The sequence below is a fragment of the Lucilia sericata genome, unplaced genomic scaffold (assembly GCF_015586225.1).
Source record: "Lucilia sericata isolate MDLA Ls3-8-SP2 unplaced genomic scaffold, ASM1558622v1 Contig001570F_arrow, whole genome shotgun sequence".
Lineage (NCBI taxonomy): Eukaryota > Metazoa > Arthropoda > Insecta > Diptera > Calliphoridae > Lucilia > Lucilia sericata.
In genome coordinates, this window is record NW_023995492.1 from 17,595 (window position 1) to 43,701 (window position 26,107).

The following is a 26,107-nucleotide window of genomic DNA, read 5'->3' on the forward strand; positions in this document are numbered from 1 at the left end:
AGTGTTTGAGTCGGTGTGAGACATGTCCAGAATTTATAATTATTTTATTTGATGGTCGCTGTGCTGTTGGTCAATTTGTGTGTGTGTGTGTCGGAGTGTGCTGATCATTTTCAAGCCAAATATTTGTTCATAAAATAAAAAAAGATATTTAGCCAATGACTGTTTGTAGGTTGTAGGTAACTTGTATGCAATTAATTAAATTTAGTATAAATAACACTTCAAATATTAAAATTAACTAGTTAACATTTTAACGTTAAACTAAACTACTCAAATCTCAAACAAAATCAACATGTTCAAATTCGTAAGTTAAAACTTATATTTTAATTTAAAACATAATTTTAAAATTACAAGAGGATTTATATTTCTAACTGCTGTCGCTTACCTTTCTAAATAGATCGCTGTCTGCTTCTTTGCTTTGTTGGCTGTTGCTGCCGCTAAACCCGGTGTTGTAGCTCCTTTGGCTTATAGCGCTCCCTTGGCTTACACAGCTCCTGCCGCCGCTGTTGTTGGTCATGCTTCTTACGTAGCTCCCTATGCCTCTAGCTACAATGCCCATTCGGTTGCCCACTCTGCCGCCTTCCCTGCCGCTTATGCTGCTGCTCCCGTCGTAGCTGCTTCTCCTTATGTTGCATCTCCTTATGTTGCTTCTCCCTATGTTGCTGCCTCAGCTCCTTTGCTCTTGAAGTAAACTGTGATTTAAATTTGTTTTCGTTGTTGATGGTGAAATAAACTTAAAAGTGATACACGTTAAAATTTTAATTGAAAATTGTGTTTATTTTTTGAAAATGGTGGAGAAATTTTGGAACATATCGTTTCATAGACATTACAAAGTATTAATGATTATTCCAAAGTAAAGATAATTAAGACCTGTAATCAAAAATTTACAACTCGGTCGTAGAAGTGTTGAGCTAAAGCAGTAATTGATCTAAAATACTCATTTATTTAAATTGTTTCAAATAAAAAAATATTTAAATATAATGTTATTTTAACATTATAATTATAAATCCCAACTAACGAAGTAAGGAATTGAAACTGCCGGGCAATACGATTACTATTGGTGAAATCGGTTTATTAGCGACAAATGAAAATTTAATCGGTAATTCGATTTTTGTATATTCCAATTTTTGTGAAACAATCGATTTTAAACTATTTTTTTTTTTTTTTTAATTTGATTCTTGAGAAAATTCGGATTATATGTGAAAAATTGAATTTTTCAGCAAAATATGATTTGGTGAAAAATAAGATTTTTCATGAAAATTAGGTTTTTATAGATTTTTTTATGAAAATTCGCATTTTTAGTGAAAAATTTGATTTTAAAGTAATTTATTTCTAGTTCAGTTTTTTGTTAAAATTTAATTTTTTAGAAAATTCTAATTTTTTTGTGAAAAATTAAATTTTTGTTGAAAAAAAAATTTTTTGGGTGAAATTGTGATTTTAAGTGAAAAATTTGAATTTTGGTGAAAATGTGCTTTTTAGTGAAATGTTAGTTCTAGTTCAGTTCTAGTTCAGTTCTAGTTCAGTTCTAGTTCAGTTCTAGTTCAGTTCTAGTTCAGTTCTAGTTCAGTCTAGTTCAGTTCTAGTTCAGTTCTAGTTCAGTTCTAGTTCAGTTCTAGTTCAGTTCTAGTTCAGTTCTAGTTCAGTTCTAGTTCGTTCTAGTTCAGTTCTAGTTCAGTTCTAGTTCAGTTCTAGTTCAGTTCTAGTTCAGTTCTAGTTCAGTTCTAGTTCAGTTCTAGTTCAGTTCTAATTCAGTTCTAGTTCACTTCTAGTTCAGTTCTAGTTCAGTTCTAGTTCAGTTCTAGTTCAGTTCTAGTTCAGTTCTAGTTCAGTTCTAGTTCAGTTCTAGTTCAGTTCTAGTTCAGTTCTAGTTCAGTTCTAGTTCAGTTCTAGTTCAGTTCTAGTTCATTCTAGTTCAGTTCTAGTTCAGTTCTAGTTCAGTTCTAGTTCAGTTTAGTTCAGTTCTAGTTCAGTTCTAGTTCAGTTCTAGTTCAGTTCTAGTTCAGTTCTAGTTCAGTTCTAGTTCAGTTCTAGTTCAGTTCTAGTTCAGTTTCGTTCAGTTCAGTTTCTAGTTCAGTTCTAGTTCAGTTCTAGTTCAGTTCTAGTTCAGTTCTAGTTCAGTTCTAGTTCAGTTCTAGTTCAGTTCTAGTTCAGTTCTAGTTCAGTTCTAGTTCAGTTCTAGTTCAGTTCTAGTTCAGTTCTAGTTCAGTTCTAGTTCAGTTCTAGTTCAGTTCTAGTTCAGTTCTAGTTCAGTTCTAGTTCAGTTCTAGTTCAGTTCTAGTTCAGTTCTAGTTCAGTTCTAGTTCAGTTCTAGTTCAGTTCTAGTTCAGTTCTAGTTCAGTTCTAGTTCAGTTCTAGTTCAGTTCTAGTTCAGTTCTAGTTCAGTTCTAGTTCAGTTCTAGTTCAGTTTTCTCGTTCTAGTTCAGTTCTAGTTCAGTTCTAGTTCAGTTCTAGTTCAGTTTTAGTTCAGTTCTAGTTCAGTTTTAGTTCAGTTCTAGTTCATTTCTAGTTCAGCTCTAGTTCAGTTCTAGTTCAGTTCTAGTTCGTTCTAGTTCAGTTCTAGTTCAGTTCTAGTTCAGTTCTAGTTCAGTTCTAGTTCAGTTCTAGTTCAGTTCTAGTTCAGTTCTAGTTCATTTCTAGTTCAGTTCTAGTTCAGTTCTAGTTCAGTTCTAGTTCAGTTCTAGTTCAGTTCTAGTTCAGTCTAGTTCAGTTCTAGTTCAGTTCTAGTTCAGTTCTAGTTCAGTTCTAGTTCAGTTCTAGTTCAGTTCTAGTTCAGTTCTAGTTCAGTTCTAGTTCAGTTCTAGTTCAGTTCAGTTCAGTTTAGTTCAGTTTTAGTTCAGTTCTAGTTCAGTTCTAGTTCAGTTCTAGTTCAGTTTTAGTTCAGTTTTAGTTCAGTTCTAGTTCATTTCTAGTTCATTTCTAGTTCAGCTCTAGTTCAGTTCTTGTTCAGTTTTAGTTCAGTTCTAGTTCAGTTCTAGTTCTAGTTTAGTTCTAGTTCAGTTCTAGTTCAGTTCTAGTTCAGTTCTAGTTCAGTTCTAGTTCAGTCCTAGTTCAGTTCTAGTTCAGTTCTAGTTCAGTTCTTGTTCAGTTTTAGTTAATGAGATCTGAGTGTTAGTAAAAAATAATTTAGGAAATTAAAAAAAAAAAATCTTAGTGAAAAATCTTCATATAGTTTTTCATGTAAATTTAAACTGGAGGTCACCTTTACCTCTTTTACTTACATGTTCTGCGTTTACAGAATTCTTTCAAAACTCAAATTTGTTTAAATGTAATACGATTGTTTTTCCTTTTTTGCAAATTAATATGAAATTAATAAAGAAAATTGTGTATTAATAAAAGAAAAAATCCAATATGAAACCATTTAGACATTAATAACTATTCAAATTTATTCTCTCCTTTTATTACAAAAGAATTCACATGGAATTTAATCAGAGATGAACACATATCGTTGGCATACGATGGAATCTTAAACAAATTAAGAAATATTCCACAAGTAAGCTTAACAAACAAAACGACTTAAAAATACCCTACATATATTATTATTATTATAAACTTACGTCCAGGAGATCTGTTCTACGTAAAAGCTTCCTCCAAGAAACGATATATTTTTCTGAAGAACGCTTAACATTAAAATACACTTCTAAACGAGACTAAAAAGTCACTATAGTGTCTTCGGTAAAGTTATTAAGAATTTTATGATGTTACCGTAGGGTATCAAACATTGTGCTAATAACTCCTCTCGTTGTACAGCCTGCCACATGCGATTTTTGCGGCACAAATATTCAAAAACATTTTCAAGAGGAATCATTGAAATTCATACATAAATGATGATTATGAAGAAAACGATGATGATTTCTTTCTTGATTCTTACTTGTTTTATATATTGATAAAGAAATCAAGAAGAAAACAAAAAAAAAAAAAAAAACATTTTATTGGGTGATGTGATGAAGTTACAAGTCTTGGTTTTTATCTCTATATTATTCTTTTGGTGTATTTAAATATGCAATTTACAAATTCAGTTCAAATATAGTGCCCTACTCTTTGCATAATACTTACTTTGAGGAAATTTTTATTAGAAATTTATTTAAATAGTGCAAACTATGTGCTGGTTGATATGAAGACCTATAGTACTAACCATATACTGATCTAATGTCACGACTATAAACTGATCTACAGACTTTATCTATAATTAAGACTATAAACTGATCTATAGTACAGACTAGGGTTCTATAGTTGAAACGAAAAGTCGACTTTTTTCATTTAGTTAAAAGTCGACTTTTCGACTTATCGACGTTTTTCATTTAATTAAAAGTCGACTATTAGACTTTTCGACTATAAGTATTTATAAATAGTCGACTTTTCGACTTTTTCCGACTTTTCTACTTTTTTCGACTTTTTCGACTTTTCGACTTTTTGCGACTTTTCGACTTTTTTCGACTTTTATCGACTTTTTTCGACTTTTCGAATTTTTCCGACTTTTCGATTTTTTCGTCTTCTTTCGACTTTTTTCGACTTTTTTTTTACTTTTTTCGAGTTTTTCCGACTATTTAAAAGTTTTTGACTTTTTTTCAACCTTTTCAAAATTTTCGACTATTTTTGACTTCTTTTCTACAATTTTCGAGTTTTCGACTTTTTCTGACTTTTCGACTTTTTCCCACTTTTTTCGACTTTTTCCGACTTTTCGACTTTTTACGACTTTTTACGACTTTTCGACTTTTATTAACAAAGTCGACTTTTCGACTTTTTTCACAGATGATAGTCGAGTTATCGACTTTTTTGGAACAAAATAGACGACTTCGACTTTTCGACTTTTTTCGACAAAAAGTCGATTGTTCGATTATTCGAAAGTCGATTTATAGAACCCTAGTACAGACATAAACTGATCTATAGTATTGATCTCTAGTAGTGGCTATAAATAGCTTTATAATTCAATATGAACCAATCTATATGTATATAGCACTGACTATAGACTGATCTATAGTACATACTTTAGATTGCTCGATAATGCTGACTGATCTATAGTATAGACTAAACTAAACTGATCTATAGTACCGACTGTAGATTGATCTATATTATAGTACAATAGTACCGACGATATAGATCTAAAGTGCAGACTATAGACTGATCTATAGTGCAGACTGTAGACTGATCCACAGTATAGACTCTAGACCGATCTAAATTTCCGACTATATACTGATATATAGTACAGAATGTAGACTGATCTATAGTATAGACTATATACTGATCTATAGTGGCGAATGTTGACAGATTTATAGTACAATAGTACGGACTATAGACTGATCTAAAGTTCAGACTATATAAGGATCTATAGTACAGACATATGTACATATATAGATCTAAAGTGCAGACTGTATACTGATCTCTAGTACAGACTGTAGATTGATCCATAGTATAGATTGTAGACCGATCTATAGTGCAGACTATATACATTCTATAATCAGGTTTATAGACTGATCTATAGTACAATAGTACAGACTATATACTGATCTATAGTACAGACTGCACTTTTGATCTAACTAGATCAAAAGTGCAGACTGTAGATTGATCTGTAGTACAGACTGTAGACTGATCTATAGTATAGTTTATAGACTGATCTATAGTGCCGAATGAAGACTGATCTATAGTGCCCATTGTAGACTGATCTATAATACAATAGTACGGACGATAGCCTGATCTAGAGAACAAACTGTAGAATGATGTATGGTATAGATTGTAAACTGATCTATAGTGCCGACTGTAGACTAATCTATAGTACAATAGTACGGACGATAGCCTGATCTAGAGAATAGACTGTAGAATGATCTTTAGTATAGACTGATCTATAGTGCCGACTATAGACTGATCTATAATACTGTAGACTGACCCACAGTATAGACTATAATCTGATCTATAGCGCCGACTGTAGACTGATCTATAGTACAATAGTACTGACTATGGCCTGATCTATAGTATAGACTATAGCCTGATCTATAGTACATATTCAGATAGATCTAAAGTGCAGACTCTATACTGATTTATAGTATAGATTATAGACTGATCTATAAGGCCAACTGTAGACTGGTCTTTAGAACAATAATACGGATTAATTGATCTATATTTCGGTATATAGGCTGATCCATATTGTAGACTATAAACTGATCTACAGTACAAACTATACATTGATCTAAAGTACAGACCGACCTATTATAAAATGTGTTTAGTTCTTAAATAAAAATTAAATAAAAACTGCAGCTCATTCTAAATTCGTTTTAGACAGCATCACTTCTTGTAACAGAGAAACGTTAAACATGTGTTTTCCTTTTGCTCCACATCTTCCACACACACACACTTGGCATGCATTCATTTATAGTATATCTGATCCTTGTTATGTGGTTTTCTGTGTTTTTATTTATATTTCAAATGTGCGATGAAAACATAAAAACCGATTGAAAAATTCAATTTAATATAATTTAATCTTTTTCAACAGATTTGTTGTTTCACAATATAACTGCACAATGATTTAGATTTAGAAGAGTAGATGCTTTAGATTTAAAGTGTATAAAGTTGTTATTAATAATATAAATATATTAAACTGTTTTATTTACAGATTCAATGTGGTAATCGAATTTGTTACCAAAGGATCGGTACAGTAATAAGGTTTTTTAATTAAATATCCAAAAAATATGGAAATTTCTTGCATGATTAGTGACAAGAGCGATAATTGACTCTTTTTGAAGAAAAGTATAGCGACCACTTTATAAAGGATTAATAACTGTAAGTCAGTTTTTTATTTTACAATAAAATGTTTTTCAACCATTTTAATTTCCATTTAAATATTACAAATTTAAAACTCGTTTTACAAAAGTATTATTTTTTAAAATAATCATTATAATCAAATTTCTTCTCATAGTGCGTATAACCGATAATCCAAATTACAGCTTATTTACGCGGACTCAGCCTTATTTTCCTTATGGACAGACAAACTATCTTTTTGTAAAGTCAAATTGTCTCTTTGAGTTTGGCAAGGTTCTGAAAAAAATATTTTAAATTAAATTATTAATAAACTTTCGTTGATGTAGCGAAATATATGACTAATTGCTATAAATAGCTATTGAACAAACAAATTCAAATACTTTTTAAGAATTTGTAATGAGTAAAATAATTTTTTTAAATTTCTTTTCCCACGGTGCGCATTTTTATCACTATTTAAAATTCTATAAGAATTTTATAGATACCGGTAAATTTGAATAAGAAATTGAATGTTTGTAAAAAAGAGGAATTAGAAAAAAATATATAAAAATCGAAGAGGAGAATATGAGAGTAAGAGGGTAAAAGGAATAAGTGGATGAGAGTAAAGAACTTAAATTAGAGAACAATTGTTGGATGATCGGCTAGCTTTGTTTTTGTCTTCGGTCAAGGCTGACTATCTGTAGTTAAGACTATAAACCAATCTACAGGTAAGACAATGAACTGATCTATAATTATCTACACTGATCTATAATACAGAATATGTTTGGATCTATAGTCCAGACTATAGACTTAAAGTTCAGACTATAAATCAATCCATTATTAATTAAGCCAACAAACTGATCCATGATCAGCGTCGAATTACCTATAGTCCAGACTACAGACTAATCTAAAGAACAAATAGTAGATTAATTTACAAAACTATAGGCCTTAATATTGCTCAGACTGTACTTACATTAATGAAGAATCTATAATATAGACCAGTTTATAGATTCAACAGGAGTTCAACTATTCATCAGCTTTTAGCCTGATCTATAGAGCTGACTACAAATTGATCTACAGTTCAGACTAGAAAATGTTCCATAGTACTATAGACTGATCTATGTTCTACTATATACTGATTTATGTTCTACACTGATCAGCATTTCAGAATATAGACTTTTGTATAGCCTATATCTATTTTCGAATTAAAAATGTATCAATATAGACTGATCTATTGTCCAGACTCTAGACTGATCTATTGTCCAGACTCTAGACTGATCTATAGTCCAGACTATAGACTGATCAATAGTCCAGACTATAGACTGATCAATAGTCCAGACTATAGACTGATCTATAGTCCAGACTGTAGACTGATCTATAGTCCAGACTATAGACTGATCTATAGTCCAGACTATAGACTGATCTATAGTCCAGACTATAGACTGATCTATAGTCCAGACTATAGACTGATCTATAGTCCAGAATATAGACTGATCTATAGTCCAGATTACAGACTGATCTATAGTGCAGACTATAGACTGATCTATAGTCCAGACTATAGACTGATCTACAGTCCAAACTTTAGATTGATCTATAGTCCACAATATAGACTGATCTATAGTCCAGACTATAGACTGATCTATAGTCCAGACTATAGACTGATCTATAGTATAGACTAAAGACTGATCTATATTATAGACTATAGACTGATCTATAGTCCAGACTATAAACTGATCTATAGTCCAGACTATTGACTAATCTATAGTCCAGACTATAGACTGATCTATAGTCCAGATTATAGACTGATCTATAGTCCATACTATATACTGATCTATAGTCCAGACTATATACTGATCTATAGTCCAGACTATAGACTGATCTATAGTCCAGACTATAGACTGATCTATAGTCCAGACTATAGACTGATCTATAGTCCAGACTATAGACTGATCTATAGTCCAGACTATAGACTGATCTATAGTCCAGACTATAGACTGATCTATATTCCAGACTATAGACTGATCTATAGTCCAGACTATAGACTGATCTATAGTCCAGACTATAAACTGATCTATAGTTCAGACTATAGAATGATCTATAGTCAGACTATAGATTGATCTATAGTCAGACTATAGATTGATCTATTGTCCCAACTATAGACTGATCTATAGTCCCAACTATAGACTGATCTACAGTCCAGACTATAGACTGATCTATAGTCCAGACTATAGACTGATCTATAGTCCAACTATAGACTGATCTACAGTCCAGACTATAGACTGATCTATAGTCCAGACTATAGACTGATCTATAGTCCAGACTATAGACTGATCTATAGTCCAGACTATAGACTGATCTATAGTCCAGACTATAGACTGATCTATAGTCCAGACTATAGACTGATCTATAGTCCAGACTATAGACTGATCTATAGTCCAGACTATAGACTGATCTATAGTCCAGACTATAGACTGATCTATAGTCCAGACTATAGACTGATCTATAGTCCAGACTATAGACTGATCTATAGTCCAGACTATAGACTGATCTATAGTCCAGACTATGGACTGATCTATAATCCAGACTAAAGACTGATCTATAATCCAGACTAAAGACTGATCTATAATCCAGACTAAAGACTGATCTATAGTCCAGACAATAGACTGATCTATAGTCCAGACTATAGACAGATCTATAGTCCAGACTATAGACAGATCTATAGTCCAGACTATAGACAGATCTATAGTCCAGACTATAGACTGATCTAAAGTCCAAACTATAGACTGATCTTTAGTCCAGACTATAGACTGATCTATAGTCCAGACTATAGACTGATCTATAGTTCCAGACTATAGACTGATCTATAGTCCAGACTATAGACTGATCTATAGTCCATTCCATAGTCCAGACTATACACCGTTCCATAACCCAGACTATAGAGAGTTTCATAGTCCAGACTGTAGTCTATAGATTGATGTATAGTCCAGATTGAAGAGTGATCTGAACTACATGATCTATAGTACTGACTGTTCCACAGTACAGACTACAGACTATAGACTATAGGTCTTTAGTGCAGACTAGAGACTGATCTATAGTGCAGATTATATACTGATGTATTGTCCAGACATAGTTTGATGTATTGTCCAGTCAATAATTTGATTTATTCTCCAGGCAATAGTTTCATATATTGTCCATACAATGCACTGATCAAAGGTCCGACTATCGACCGATCTATTGTCTAGACTAAAGACTGATCTATAGTGCAGACTATAGAACGATATATTGTCCATACTTAAGACTGATCTATAGTGCAGACTGTAGACAATAGATCCAGACAATAGTTTGATCTATTGTCCAGGCAATAGTTTTATATATTGTCCATACAATACACTGATATATAGTTCAGACAATAGACTGATCCTTTAGTCCAGACTAAAGAATGATCTATAGTTCGGACTATGGTCCAGACCATAGTCTGATCTTTAGTCCAGATTATAGACTGATTTATAGTCCAGACTATAGATGTTTCTATAGTCCATACAAAAGACTTTTTTATAGTCCAGGCTGCGGACTGATCTATAGTCCTGACTATAGGCTTATTTATAGTCCAGGCTATAGACTCTACTGTAGACTTACATATAGTCCAGACTGTAGACTGGTCTATAGTCAAGACTATCGACTGATCTATATATAGTGTGATATACTGATATACGTATAGTCCACACTATAGTCAAGATTATAGAGTTTACTTGCAACATTAGAGCAGCTCAGGCACAAAAATATTTTATCTCATTTTCACTGGGCTTAGAAGTTAGTTGTTAGTTTGTCCTAAATCAGATTTCTTTAAAATAGTACAAATATCGTTTATTGAGTTTTTTGTTGCACATTCAAGTCGAGTCACCAGATAAATTGAAAATATTTTCCATAAATAACAAAAACATAAAAAAATTCACTTTAGTTTTGTACTAACGTCTTACGTAATAGGCGGCACCGCCCAAATGAGGATAGACAGCATACGAGGGATAAGTGGCATAAGAAGCAGCAGCATAGTGAGGATAATAGGCCTGTGCGGCAAAAGCGGGAGCGGCAAAGACGGGCGTGTGTACAGCAGTAGCAGCTACAACAGGATGGTGAACAGCAGCTGTTGCTACAACAGGAGTCACTAAAGCGGGAGCAGCAGCATAGTTTACTCCGGTAGTTAATAAATGAGGCTTAGCGGAGGTATAAGCTACTACAGCTAAAAATAAAACGATCAACTGAAATGAAAAGATTTTGTAATAAAATTTATTTGTTTTTATAAATTTTCGTACAATTTAATAAAATACTTACAAATTTAAACATTGTGCTGGAGTAAAAGAGGATGTAGCTGCTTGTACGTTTGGTAACCAAGTAATTGATATTTGAATACTAAATGCCAATTTATTCAATACTGGCCTTCATTATTTGTCAGAGAATCATGTTTTGTTTTTCGTCTCATTATGCTTGTTTATCGTTAATTCTTTCTTATGTTTTTTTTTTCTATAATTTCTTTTGGTTTTATTTTGGATGAGTGTTGTTGTTGGGTTTTGTTTTTGGAAGATTTTTATTATACGTTACCATAACTATCAAGAAAATGTAAATTGTTTTCATTCTCAACTTGGCACAGTGGGTTAGATTGGCAATATAAAGGGAAAAAGTTTAGTTTTTTTTATCATTTAAATAAACTTTCAATATTTAAAATAATATTTTCAAACAGTTTCGAAATTCCTCAGATCGTTGTTGATATTTACTTTTACAGAACATTCTAATGGTTTGTGTCTTAGCTAATAATGGAGCAACGTCTCTCTACTATATGAATTCTCCATTTTCTCTCATTAAATATCATTTATATTTAAATTAATCAAAATTCTCTTTGTTCTACTCACATTCTAGCCATAAAAAAGTTATTAAACTTTTTAATGAAAATATAAATAAAAAGAAATGTCCAAAAAGGAAGAAAGAATAAATCACAATTGCAAAAGAGAGAGAGATAGAGAAAAAACAATAAAAGTTTTATTTTATTTTTTTTTGGGTGTGTTTCAGCAAACGCTATTTGTCTGTTATGTATTAATTATTTTAATATAATTTTATTTTTATTATTTTGCACATTATTGACCATAATGATACGGTTACCATGGTTAATAATGAATGAGCAAAACCATAAAAAAAACTGGACAGAGCAAAAAAACAAGTGAATTAATGAATGAAATTCTTTTTTCGGTTTTCCATTTGGCACGTAGTAAAAAATACATATTTAATCAAAATATTAATTAAATGGTTGGTTTGTTGTTCATTAAAACGCAATGAATTACTTTTTTTTCTCGAAATGGTATAAAAATGATGATACTGATGACGATGATAGCAAAGGTGATTAAATTTGTGTTCTTTTGGCATAATAACTTAAGTCAACTTAAGTCCACATTTAAGATTATATTGATCTTCAGTCAAGAATACTAATTGATCTATAGAAGAGATTTCATGTACATATTCAGGACTATAGACTGACCTATAGTCAGGACTATAGATAAAACTATAGACACATCCATGGCGAGGACTTAAGACAATACTCAGGACTATAGGCTGAAGTATATTCAGGACTATAGATTGATCTATTGTTAGGACTATTGACTGCTCTATATTCAGGACTATAGACTGAACTATAGTCAGGACTATAGAGTGATTCATGGTGAGGACTTAAGGCTATAGTCAGGACTATAGACTGCTTTATATTTAAGACTATAGACAGATCTATAATTAATTCAAATAAATAAAATACACTGATCTATAGACAGGACTATAGACTGCTTTATATTCAGGACTATGAACTGATCTATAATCAGGACTATAGACTGATCTAAAGTCAGGACTATAGACTGATCTGTAGTCAGGACTATAAACTGATCTATAGTCAGGACTATAGACTGATCAATTGTCAGGACTATAGACTGATCAATATTTAGGACTACAGACTGAACAATTCCGGACTACAGTCAGGACTATAGACTGATCTATATTCAGGACTATAGACTGAACTATAATCAGGAGTATAGACTGATCCATGACGAGGACCTAAGACTATAATCAGGACTATAGACTGATCAATAGTTAGGACTATAGATAAAACTATAGACACATCCATGGCGAGGACTCAAGACAATAGTCAGGACTATAGGCTGATGTATATTCAGGACTATAGATTGATCTATTGTTAGGACTATTGACTGCTCTATATTCAGGACTATAGACTGAACTATAGTCAGGACTATAGAGTGATTCATGGTGAGGACTTAAGGCTATAGTCAGGACTATAGACTGCTTTATATTTAAGACTATAGACAGATCTATAATTAATTCAAATAAATAAAATACACTGATCTATAGACAGGACTATAGACTGCTTTATATTCAGGACTATGAACTGATCTATAATCAGGACTATAGACTGATCTAAAGTCAGGACTATAGACTGATCTGTAGTCAGGACTATAAACTGATCTATAGTCAGGACTATAGACTGATCAATTGTCAGGACTATAGACTGATCAATATTTAGGACTACAGACTGAACAATTCCGGACTACAGTCAGGACTATAGACTGATCTATATTCAGGACTATAGACTGAACTATAATCAGGACTATAGACTGATCCATGGCGAGGACCTGAGACTATAATCAGGACTATATACTGATCAATAGTTAGGACTATTGACTGCTCTATATTCAGGACTATAGACTGATCTATACTCAGGACTATAGATAAAACTATAGTCTGGACTATGATACATCCATGGCGAGGACTTAAGACAATAGTCAGGACTATAGGCTGATCTATAGTCAGGATTATAGACTGATCTATATTCAGGACTATAGACTGATCTATTGTCAGGACTATTGACTGCTCTATATGTAGGACTATAGACTGAACTATAATCTGAACTATAGACTGATCTATAGTCAGGACTATAGACTGAACTATAATCAGAACTATAGATTGATCCATGGTGAGGACTTAAGGCTTTAGTCAGGACTATAAACTGAGAAATAGTCAAGACTATAGACTGCTCTATATTTAAGACTATAGGCTGATCTATAATTAAGACTATGGACAGATTTATAGTCAAGACTATAAACTGATCTATAGGCAGGACTATAGACTTATTTATATTTTAAACTATAGAGAGATCTATAGTCAAAACTATAGAATTCTATATAGCCTAGACTAAAGACAATTCTATAGACAGATCTTTTGTCTAGGATGTTAAATGATATATGACTGATGATGGACAGATTTATAGTCAAGACTATATGCTGATCTATAGCCAAGACTATAGACTGATCTATAGTCAAAACTATGGACTGATCTATAGACAAGACTATAAACTGATCTATAGGCAGGACTATAGACTGATCTATAGTCAAATCTATAGAATTCTCTATAGCCTAGACTAAAGAAAATTCTATAGACAGATCTTTTGTCTATAATATTAAATGATATATGACTGATCATTATTCGCTAATATATATACGGATCTATAGTCAAGATATGCTATACAGTGATCTACTGTCAGACTATAGAGTGAACTATAATCAAGACTACAGATTTACAGCAGTCAAAACTATGGAATTATCTGTAGTCAATAGAGTGGTCTGTAGTCAAGTATTTCAAGAATTTTCAATGGTCAAAACTATAGTGATATGTAGTCTATATTATGGAGTGATATTTTGTCAAAAGTATAGAATGCTGTATGGTCAAGACTGTAGTTGATCTATAGTCAACATTATAGTCAAATCTATAGTGAAGATTATAGAATGCTCGGTGTTCAAGACAATTGACTGATCAGTAGTTATTACTACAGAGTGCTCTATGGTCAAGACTATAGAATTCTCTAAAGTCTAGACTATAGACATATCTGTAGTCAAGTCCATTGTTCGCGATTACAGACTGATCTATGGCTATGATATTGACCAGTCTTGACTAAAGACTAAAACCTTTCTACACCCATGACCATCTTCAGTGAAGATTGATCTATAGTCTCACTATAGATCAGTTCTGTTTTTTGACTTAAGCTGTTAAAGTGTATTGACACAATGAAGTGAAATGGATAGAAAGAATGCCTTTTGATGTGCTTTAATGTGATAAATTATTTTGATTTTTATCGGTAATTTGCTTTCGGCTGTTTATGAAATTTTAAGCTGAATCGAATAAAAGTCAATAAAAATTATTCAGTTTAAGATTTTAAACATATTAATCCAACATGTATTCACAGTATCTGTTGAAAATTCTAGAGTTTAAAAGTGTTAACATGGAAACTCAAAAGTCTGTTAAAGATCCATGATAATGTTGTCTTCCTAGTACTTAAGTTGGAATCGGTTTCAAAAGGGGCTTTTAAGTATGAGACATCTTTTACCATTAACGAGTTATAAATCTGTGATCATCCATGTGTTTAAACACTAACTGTTTATTTATATAAACTAAATGTTTATCTCTAAAGTTTTAAACTCTTAAATATTATTTATTTATTTAAAAAATGCAACATTTTGTGTCGACAGCTGACAATTATTCAATGTTTTATTTAAATGTTTTTATTTTTTCTTTGTGCGCTTATAATGTCAATGTCCATATGAGTTTGTTTTTGTTATAAAAAAAACGGAAATGGATTTTAAGTTCATACAATATAATATTGAAAAAAAAAAAAAACTATATAATCCTTATGGAAAATAAAAACAAACTCCATATATGGAATCCAAATTGACCACATTGTTGAAAATGGAGAAAACAATATTGAAGGCACTTATACAGAAATCACATAAGTATTTAAACAGCCATTTTACAGCTCCAGGCAGAACTTTAGGTTTTTAAGGGGAACTACATAGAAAAGTAGCCTGTTTATTAAGTGTACCACGGGTGGTATAAGTAATATTAAATGCATTTAAATTTTTATTAAAAATAAAAATTACAGCAAAAGAAACTAACTTTTTTTTATTATGCAATTATTCAAGTTTTTATAATTATTTCCATATTGAAAAGAAAAAAAAAAAAAAAAACAAATAAAAGTTAGTATTTTTACTATTTCAAACACATATCGAAAGTTAAAATTACAATCCTTTGTTTTACCATTTCCTTTGTCTACGCATCTGTAGAAAATAACTTTTTAACTTACACACGCTCACACATTTGTATAAACACTAACATATGATTGAGTTTGTATCATTTAAATGTATGTGTAAATGTATTTAAAATATGATGTTTGAAAACTAGTCTAGACAGTGTGAAATCATATGGATTTCCTGGTGATGTGGTTATTTTTTTTTTGTTATAATTTATATATATTTATATGAACACATACATAAGTTTATGTATAAAATTTTTATTTATAAATTTAACACAGATTTAAAAGAGTTTTTAAGTAGTAATATGTATGAAGTGGACCGGAAATAAAGAAGGTCACAAAAACGATATGGATTTTCTGTTTAGATAGGATTTTAGCTTTGACTATAGACCAATCATTAGCTTCCGCTGTAGTCTTGACTATATACCACTATGTAATCTTGTTCCAAAGATCAATCTATAGTCTTGACTATAGATAAACCTATAGCATTGAAAATCAGATCACTCCATAGTCGTAACTATAGATCACTTTATAGTCTTAGCTAGAGATCTGCACTATAGATCACTCTATGGAATTGACTACAGATCACTCTAAAATCTTGACTACATATCACTTTATAGTCTTGACTATGGATTAATCTATGGTCTTGACTACAGACCATTCTATGGTCTTGACTATAGATCACTCTATAGTATATCACTCTATAATATTGACGATAGATCGCTCTATAGTCTTGACGGTGAATCACCCAATAGTTTTGACTATTAACCACTATTTAGTCTTGACTGTATATCACTCTATCATCTATTGCCTTGACTTTAGTATTGCACATAGATCAGTTCATATTCTTGACTATTGATCATTCTATAGTTTTGCCTATTGATCAGTTTCTAGTTTTGACTATAGTTTACACTATAGTCTTGACTACTTATATATCACTCTCTATTCTTGACTATAGAGCACTCTATAGTGTTGACTATAGATCACTTCATCAGTCCATTGTCTTGACGATATTATTACATATAGATCAGTCTATAGATTTAACTATGAATCAGTCTATGGTCTTGTATGTATATCAGTCTATAATCTTGACTATAGATCAGTTTATAGTTTTGACTGTAGATCCGTCTATAGTCTTGACTATAGATCAGTTTATAGTTTTGACTGTAGATCGTCTATAGTCTTGACTATAGATCAGTCTATAGTCTTGACTATAGATCAGTCTATAGTCTTGGCTATAGATCAGTCTATAGTCTTGACTATATATCAGTCTATAGTCTTTACTATAGATCAGTTTATAGTCTTGTCTATAGATCAGTCTATAGTCTTGACTATAGATCAGTCTATAGTCTTGACTATAGATCAGTCTAAAGTCTTGACTATAGATCAGTCTATAGTCATGAGTATAGATCAGTTTATAGTCTTGACTATAGATCAGTTTACATCTTTACTATAGATCAGTCTATAGTCTTGACTATATATCAGTTGATAGTCTTGACTATAGATCAGTTTATAGTCTTGACTATAGATCAGTTTATATACATAGATCAGTCTATAGTCTTGACTATAGATATGTCTATAGTCTTGACTATAGATCAGTCTATAGTCTTGACTATAGATCAGTCTATAGTCTTGGCTATAGATCAGTCTATAGTCTTGACTATAGATCAGTTTGTAGTCTTGTCTATACATAGTCTTGACTATAGATCAGTCTATGGTCTTGACTATAGATCAGTTTATAGTCTTGACTATAGATCAGTTTATAGTCTTGACTATAGATCTGTCTATAGTCTTAACTGTAGATCAGTTTATAGTATTGTCTGTAGATAAGTCTATAGTCTTGACCATAGATCAGTCTATAGTCTTGACTATAGATCAGTCTATAATCTTGATTATAGATTAGTCTATACTCTTGACTATAGATCAGTTTATAGTCTTGACTATAGATCAGTCTATAATCTTGACTATAGATCAGTATATAGTCTTGACTATAGATCAGTCTACAGTCTTGACTATAGATCAGTCTATAGTCTTGACTATAAATCAGTCTATAGTCTTGACTATAGATCAGTCTATAGTCTTGACTATAGGTCAGTCTATTGTCTTGACTATAGATCAGTCTATAGTCTTGACTATGTATTCATTAATGATCTGTTTATAGTTTCGTTAGTAGATCAGTTTGCAGTCGTGACCATCATGCATCATTTTATACTAGTCGATAACCTCGACTATAGATAATTTTATAGTTTATAGTCTTGAATCAGACTATAACCTTGCCGGTGTACTAGTCTTTATTCTTGAATATAGATCAGTGTAAAAACTTTCATTAATGATCAGTTTATAGTATTGATAAATGATGGGTCTGCAGTTGTAACTATAGATCACTATAAATCCATCTGTAGTGTTGACTATAGATCAGTTTGTAGCCTTGAGTATAGATCAGTATATAATCTTGTATGTATATCAGTTCATAGTTTTGAAAATATATCAGTGTATACATACCCTTGATCATAAGTATATAATTTTCATCATAGTTCGGACTATAGATTAGATTATGCCGTTCATTGTTGATTACTTTGCAGTCATGACTGTAGATTAGTCTTAGGTCTTGGCAACAAATCGGTCTAAAGTCTAGTTTAAGTTTTAAAACTTCTGTTCAACATCTGTTGAAAATGAAAATGCAAGTTAAATTTGTTTTAATTTTTTTACAAAAAAATTGTTTAAAGAAAATTATTAAAAAAGGATATATGACAGTTTGTTGAATTATAACAGTTGAGGAGATAATATTTAGTGGTTATATAAAGCAGTTAAAGCTACGAATTGTGGGTAAATAGTTTCGTAGTTTTGCAAGAAATGTTGAAAATATTGAAGTTTTTTAATTTTTTATTTATAATTGATAAGAAAAATATTTAAATATCTACAAAAATTTTAGATAATTTCCAATATTTGTAAATGTATAAATTGTAGGAAAATTTTAGTTAACTTTTTTTCAAAATATTATGAAATTTTCAAAAAAGGATATAAGGATGGAAGTGGAGCTAAAGTAGTTAGAATGATGAAACTTGACCGACATCTAAAGTAAAGAAAACCACAAATTGTAGTTAAATAATATGTTTACTAATTTTATAAAACTTTTTGAAAAATCGCAAAAGTTTCTAAATATTTCTTGTTAAATTTATTTGCTTTAATAAATACTTTTGTTTTACTCTCTAAGACATTCATCATCTTTATAATCATTCTTATTTATATGAAGTAATAAAGCAGAAAAACAAAAGATTTTTCATTAATTCTTAAGAGCTTCAACGGACCCTCAAATAAAAGTCTTCATTTTGAGTCTTTTTCTTCTTCTTTCTTCTACTTATACGTATTATTTTTGATTTACTTTTTTTCAGCCAGCGAACAGAGTTAAAAAAATGAACAAGAGCAACAAACACTACCCAAGCAGGATGATGTGAAGGAAGTTGTATGTCGACGAAGAACAACAGGAAAACAATTCTTGAAAATAATGAAACGTGAAAACCACCAACAGCAACAGCTTCTCTCAACACTATAAAACAGCCATGACTTACAAATGAAAGCAAGAAAAAAAAAGCGACTGTTTAGTGAAAGATGGTAGTAAGGCTAAGGAAGATGTTGAACAGAAGGTGGCAACAGGAGAGTCAGTAGCGGCAGTAACAACAACAGATGCCTTATTAAAATCAAACAAGCAAATACTTCATTTGAAAACAATACAAAATATTTATGTACTTTTGCACATTTATATCCAACCTACAGCAACAGCTACAACTTCACTAACAACAGCCATGAAGGTAAGTTGGAATAGATATTTATACATTCACTTACTCATTTACTTATACATACAGACAGACGTGTTTATATGTATAGAGGTATACATGTAAACAATTAATAAATACCTTCAAGTTTTCATTAAAAAATTGTTTAGTTAAACAAAAAGGCAGAAAAATAAAAAAAGATCCTATGAAGAATATAATAGAAAAAAATATGAAAAACTTGTCAGGAATCCTGCAAAAATATAAAGTTTTGTTTGGAATCCTTAAATAAGCGTCTAAAACTTGAAAAATTTATATAGCTGTAAAATTTGTTAAATTTAGTACATTTTTGTTAAATTTCAAATGTTGGGTTTATTTATTATTGAATTTAACAAATTATTTCCTGACAATTTGTAGTTTTTGTTACATTTTATAAACACCAAGTTTCAAGTCTCCAGCTGCTTTAGTTTATTTGTCAGCCTTATATCCTTTATTTTAAATTCATGATTTTTTGGCAACGTCGATATATTTTCAACATATTTCTTGTTTTAGTAGCTAAAATTTTATAATTTTACAGAAATTTTTAATTTCCTCTAACCATTTTTTAAGACTATGAACTAACTTTACGCTAGGCTATATTCTAGTCTAGAATATAGACTATAGGATAGACTTTAAACTAAACTATAGTCTAGTGCACAGATCGCAGACTAGAATGTAGACCAGACTATAAACTGGACTATATACCGCACTATGGACACGACTATAGACTAGACTATAGTCTAGACTATAGACTAGACTACAGACTAAACTTTAGACTAGACTAGACTAGACTAGACTATAGACTAGACTATAGACTAGACTATAGACTAGACTATAGACTAGACTATAGACTAGACTATAGACTAGACTATAGACTAGACTATAGACTAGACTATAGATTAGACTATAGACTAGACTATAGACTAGACTATAGACTAGACTATAGACTAGACTATTGACTAGACTATAGACTAGACTATAGACTAGACTATAGACTAGACTATAGACTAGACTATAGACTAGACTATAGACTAGACTATAGACTAGACTATAGACTAGACTATAGACTAGACTATAGACTAGACTATAGACTAGACTATAGACTAGACTATAGACTAGACTATAGACTAGACTATAGACTAGACTATAGACTAGACTATAGACTAGACTATAGACTAGACTATAGACTAGACTATAGACTAGACTATAGACTAGACTATAGACTAGACTATAGACTAGACTATAGACTAGACTATAGACTAGACTATAGACTAGACTATAGACTAGACTATAGACTAGACTATAGACTAGACTATAGACTAGACTATAGACTAGACTATAGACTAGACTATAGACTAGACTATAGACTAGACTAGACTAGACTAGACTATAGACTAGACTATAGACTAGACTATAGACTAGACTATAGACTAGACTATAGACTAGACTATAGACTAGACTATAGACTAGACTATAGACTAGACTATAGACTAGACTATAGACTAGACTATAGACTAGACTATAGACTAGACTATAGACTAGACTATAGACTAGACTATAGACTAGACTATAGACTAGACTATAGACTAGACTATAGACTAGACTATAGACTAGACTATAGACTAGACTATAGACTAGACTATAGACTAGACTATAGACTAGACTATAGACTAGACTATAGACTAGACTATAGACTAGACTATAGACTAGACTATAGACTAGACTATAGACTAGACTATAGACTAGACTATAGACTAGACTATAGACTAGACTATAGACTAGACTATAGACTAGACTATAGACTAGAATAGACTAGACTATAGACTAGACTATAGACTAGACTATAGACTAGACTATAGACTAGACTATAGACTAGACTATAGACTAGACTATAGACTATAGACTAGACTATAGACTAGACTATAGACTATAGAGTAGACTAGACTATAGACTAGACTATAGACTAGACTATAGACTAGACTATAGACTAGACTATAGACTAGACTATAGACTAGACTATAGACTAGACTATAGACTAGACTATAGACTAGACATAGACTAGACTAGACTAGACTATAGACTAGACTATAGACTAGACTATAGACTAGACTATAGACTAGACTATAGACTACTATAGCTACTATAGACTAGACTATAGACTAGACTATAGACTAGACTATAGACTAGACTATAGACTAGACTATAGACTAGACTATAGACTAGACTATAGACTAGACTATAGACTAGACTATAGACTAGACTATAGACTAGACTATAGACTAGACTATAGACTAGACTATAGACTAGACTATAGACTAGACTATAGACTAGACTATAGACTAGACTATAGACTAGACTATAGACTAGACTATAGACTAGACTATAGACTAGACTATAGACTAGACTATAGACTAGACTATAGACTAGACTATAGACTAGACTATAGACTAGACTATAGACTAGACTATAGACTAGACTATAGACTAGACTATAGACTAGACTATAGACTAGACTATAGACTAGACTATAGACTAGACTATAGACTAGACTATAGACTAGACTATAGACTAGACTATCTACTAGACTAGACTATAGAGACTATAGACTATAGACTAGACTATAGACTAGACTATAGACTAGACTATAGACTAGACTATAGACTAGACTATAGACTAGACTATAGACTAGACTATAGACTAGACTATAGACTAGACTATAGACTAGACTATAGACTAGACTATAGACTAGACTATAGACTAGACTATAGACTAGACTATAGACTAGACTATAGACTGGACTATAGACTAGACTATAGACTAGACTATAGACTAGACTACTATAGACTATAGACTAGACTAGACTAGACTATAGACTAGACTATAGACTAGACTATAGAATAGACTATAGACTAGACTATAGACTAGACTATAGACTAGACTATAGACTAGACTATAGACTAGACTATAGACTAGACTATAGACTACTATAGACGACTATAGACTAGACTATAGACTAGACTAGACTAACTATAGACCAGACTATACTAGACTAACTAGACTAGACTAGACTAGACTATACTAGACTATAGACTAGACTATAGACTAGACTATAGACTATACTATAGACTAGACTATAGACTAGACTATAGACTAGACTATAGACTAGACTATAGACTAGACTATAGACTAGACTATAGACTAGACTATAGACTAGACTATTGACTAGACTATAGACTAGACTATTGACTAGACTATAGACTAGACTATAGACTAGACTATTGACTAGACTAGAGACTATAGACTAGACTGTAGACTAGAGTATAGATTAGACTATAGACTGGAATATAGACTAGACTATAGACTAGACTATAGACTAGACTATAGACTAGACTATAGACTAGACTATAGACTAGACTATAGACTAGACTATAGACTAGACTATAGACTAGACTATAGACTAGACTATAGACTAGACTATAGACTAGACTATAGACTAGACTATAGACTAGACTATAGACTAGACTATAGACTAGACTATAGACTAGACTATAGACTAGACTATAGACTAGACTATAGACTAGACTATAGACTAGACTATAGACTAGACTATAGACTAGACTATAGACTAGACTATAGACTAGACTATAGACTAGACTATAGACTAGACTATAGACTAGACTATAGACTAGACTATAGACTGGACTATAGACTAGACTATAGACTAGACTATAGACTAGAAGACTATAGACTAGACTATAGACTAGACTATAGACTAGACTATAGACTAGACTATAGACTAGACTATAGACTAGACTATAGACTAGACTATAGACTAGACTATAGACTAGACTATAGACTAGACTATAGACTAGACTATAGACTAGACTATAGACTACTATAGACTAGACTATAGACTAGTCTATAGTCTAGTCTATAGTCTAGTCTATAGTCTAGTCTATATAGACTATAGACTAGTCTATATAGACTATAGACTAGACTATAGACTAGACTATAGACTAGACTATAGACTAACTATAGACTATAGACTAGACTATAGACTAGACTATAGACTAGACTATAGACTAGACTATAGACTAGACTATAGACTAGACTATAGACTAGACTATAGACTGGACTATAGACTAGATACTATAGACTAGACTATAGACTAGACTATAGACTAGACTATAGACTATAGAGATAGACTATAGACTATAGACTAGACTATAGACTTAGACTAGACTATAGACTAGACTATAGACTAGACTATAGACTAGACTATAGACTAGACTATAGACTAGACTATAGACTAGACTATAGACTAGACTATAGACTAGACTATAGACTAGACTATAGACTAGACTATAGACTAGTCTATAGTCTAGTCTATAGTCTATTAGTCTAGTCTATAGTCTAGTCTATAGTCTAGTCTATAGTCTAGTCTATAGTCTAGTCTATAGTCTAGTCTATAGTCTAGTCTATAGTCTAGTCTATAGTCTAGTCTATAGTCTAGTCTATAGTCTAGTCTAGTCTAGACTAGTCTAGACTAGACTATAGACTAGACTATAGACTAGACTATAGACTAGACTATAGACTAGACTATAGACTAGACTATAGACTAGACTATAGACTAGACTATAGACTAGACTATAGACTAGACTATAGACTAGACTATAGACTAGACTATAGACTAGACTATAGACTAGACTATAGACTAGACTATAGACTAGACTATAGACTAGACTATACACTAGACTATAGACTAGACTATAGACTAGACTATAGACTAGACTATAGACTAGACTACAGACTAGACTATAGACTAGACTATAGACTAGACTATAGACTAGACTATAGACTAGACTACAGACTAGACTATAGACTAGACCATAGACTAGACTATAGACTATACTATAGACTAGACTACAGACTAGACTATAGACTAGACCATAGACTAGACTATAGACTAGACCATAGACTAGACTATAGACCAGACTAAAGACTAGACTATAGGCTATACTTTAGACTAGACTATAGGTTTTACTATAGACCAGACTATAGACTAGGCTATAGGCTATACTATAGACCAGACTGTAAGACTATAGTCTAGACTATAGAGTAGACTATAGGCAAAACTATAGACTGGACTATAGGCTATAGACTAGACTATAGACTAGACTACAGACTAGACTATAGACTAGACCATAGACTAGACTATAGACTAGACTATAGACTAGACTATAGACTAGACTATAGACTAGACTATAGACTAGACTATAGACTAGACTATAGACTAGACTATAGACTAGACTATAGACTAGACTATAGACTAGACTATAGACTAGACCATAGACTAGACTATAGACCAGACTAAAGACTAGACTATATTCTATACTTTAGACTATACTATAGGTTTTACTATAGACCAGACTATAGACTAGGCTATAGGCTATACTATAGACCAGACTGTAAGACTATAGTCTAGACTATAGAGTAGACTATAGGCAAAACTATAGACTGGACTAATGACAAGAATATAAACTAGACTATAGTCTATGTTTTGACCACATTAAAGTTTTTCAGTATAGTCTAGATTTTAGTTAGTGGCAAAATATCAGTGTTGCTTAGTAAATGTCTTTTTCGATTTAGTTTAAAACATAGACAACAATTTACAATCCATCAGTTTTTTAGCCACCCTAATGCTTAATAGGTTTCTGCTAAATATCTAGTCTAGTCTATAGTCTAGTCTATAGTCTAGTCTATAGTCTAGTCTATAGTCTAGTCTATAGTCTAGTCTATAGTCTAGTCTATAGTCTAGTCTATAGTCTAGTCTATAGTCTAGACTAGTCTAGACTAGACTATAGACTAGACTATAGACTAGACTAGTCTAGACTAACTATAGACTAGACTATAGACTAGACTATAGACTAGACTATAGACTAGACTATAGACTAGACTATAGACTAGACTATAGACTAGACTATAGACTAGACTATAGACTAGACTATAGACTAGACTATAGACTAGACTATAGACTAGACTATAGACTAGACTATAGACTAGACTATAGACTAGACTATAGACTAGACTATAGACTAGACTATAGACTAGACTATAGACTAGACTATAGACTAGACTATAGACTAGACTATAGACTAGACTATAGACTAGACTATAGACTAGACTATAGACTAGACTATAGACTAGACTATAGACTAGACTATAGACTAGACTATAGACTAGACTATAGACTAGACTATAGACTAGACTATAGACTAGACTACAGACTAGACTATAGACTAGACTATAGACTAGACTATAGACTAGACTATAGACTAGACTACAGACTAGACTATAGACTAGACCATAGACTAGACTATAGACTATACTATAGACTAGACTACAGACTAGACTATAGACTAGACCATAGACTAGACTATAGACTA

General features: G+C 31.7%; 2 protein-coding genes across 3 annotated transcripts; one reads left to right on the top strand and one right to left on the bottom strand.

The window, feature by feature from the left end:
- The first annotated feature begins 160 nt into the window (after positions 1 to 160).
- LOC119611986 (cuticle protein 38-like) lies at positions 161 to 766 on the top strand. The gene is made up of 2 exons (XM_037967692.1): positions 161 to 301; positions 395 to 766. The coding sequence occupies exons 1-2, from the start codon at positions 290 to 292 to the stop codon at positions 686 to 688; spliced, it is 306 nt and encodes a 101-aa protein (XP_037823620.1). The 5' UTR covers positions 161 to 289; the 3' UTR covers positions 689 to 766.
- A 6,044-nt stretch (positions 767 to 6,810) lies between these two features.
- Positions 6,811 to 11,284, bottom strand: LOC119611980. Of its 2 annotated transcripts, XM_037967686.1 has the most exons (3): positions 11,053 to 11,284; positions 10,694 to 10,979; positions 6,811 to 7,023 (listed from the first exon to the last, which is right to left on the bottom strand). In XM_037967686.1, the coding sequence occupies exons 1-3, from the start codon at positions 11,062 to 11,064 to the stop codon at positions 6,938 to 6,940; spliced, it is 384 nt and encodes a 127-aa protein (XP_037823614.1). In that variant the 5' UTR covers positions 11,065 to 11,284; the 3' UTR covers positions 6,811 to 6,937. The 2 variants fall into 2 exon arrangements, with proteins under 2 accessions (XP_037823614.1, XP_037823615.1); XM_037967687.1 differs by lacking the exon at positions 6,811 to 7,023 and having other exon boundaries at positions 10,562 to 10,979.
- Between the last annotated feature and the right edge of the window lie 14,823 nt (positions 11,285 to 26,107).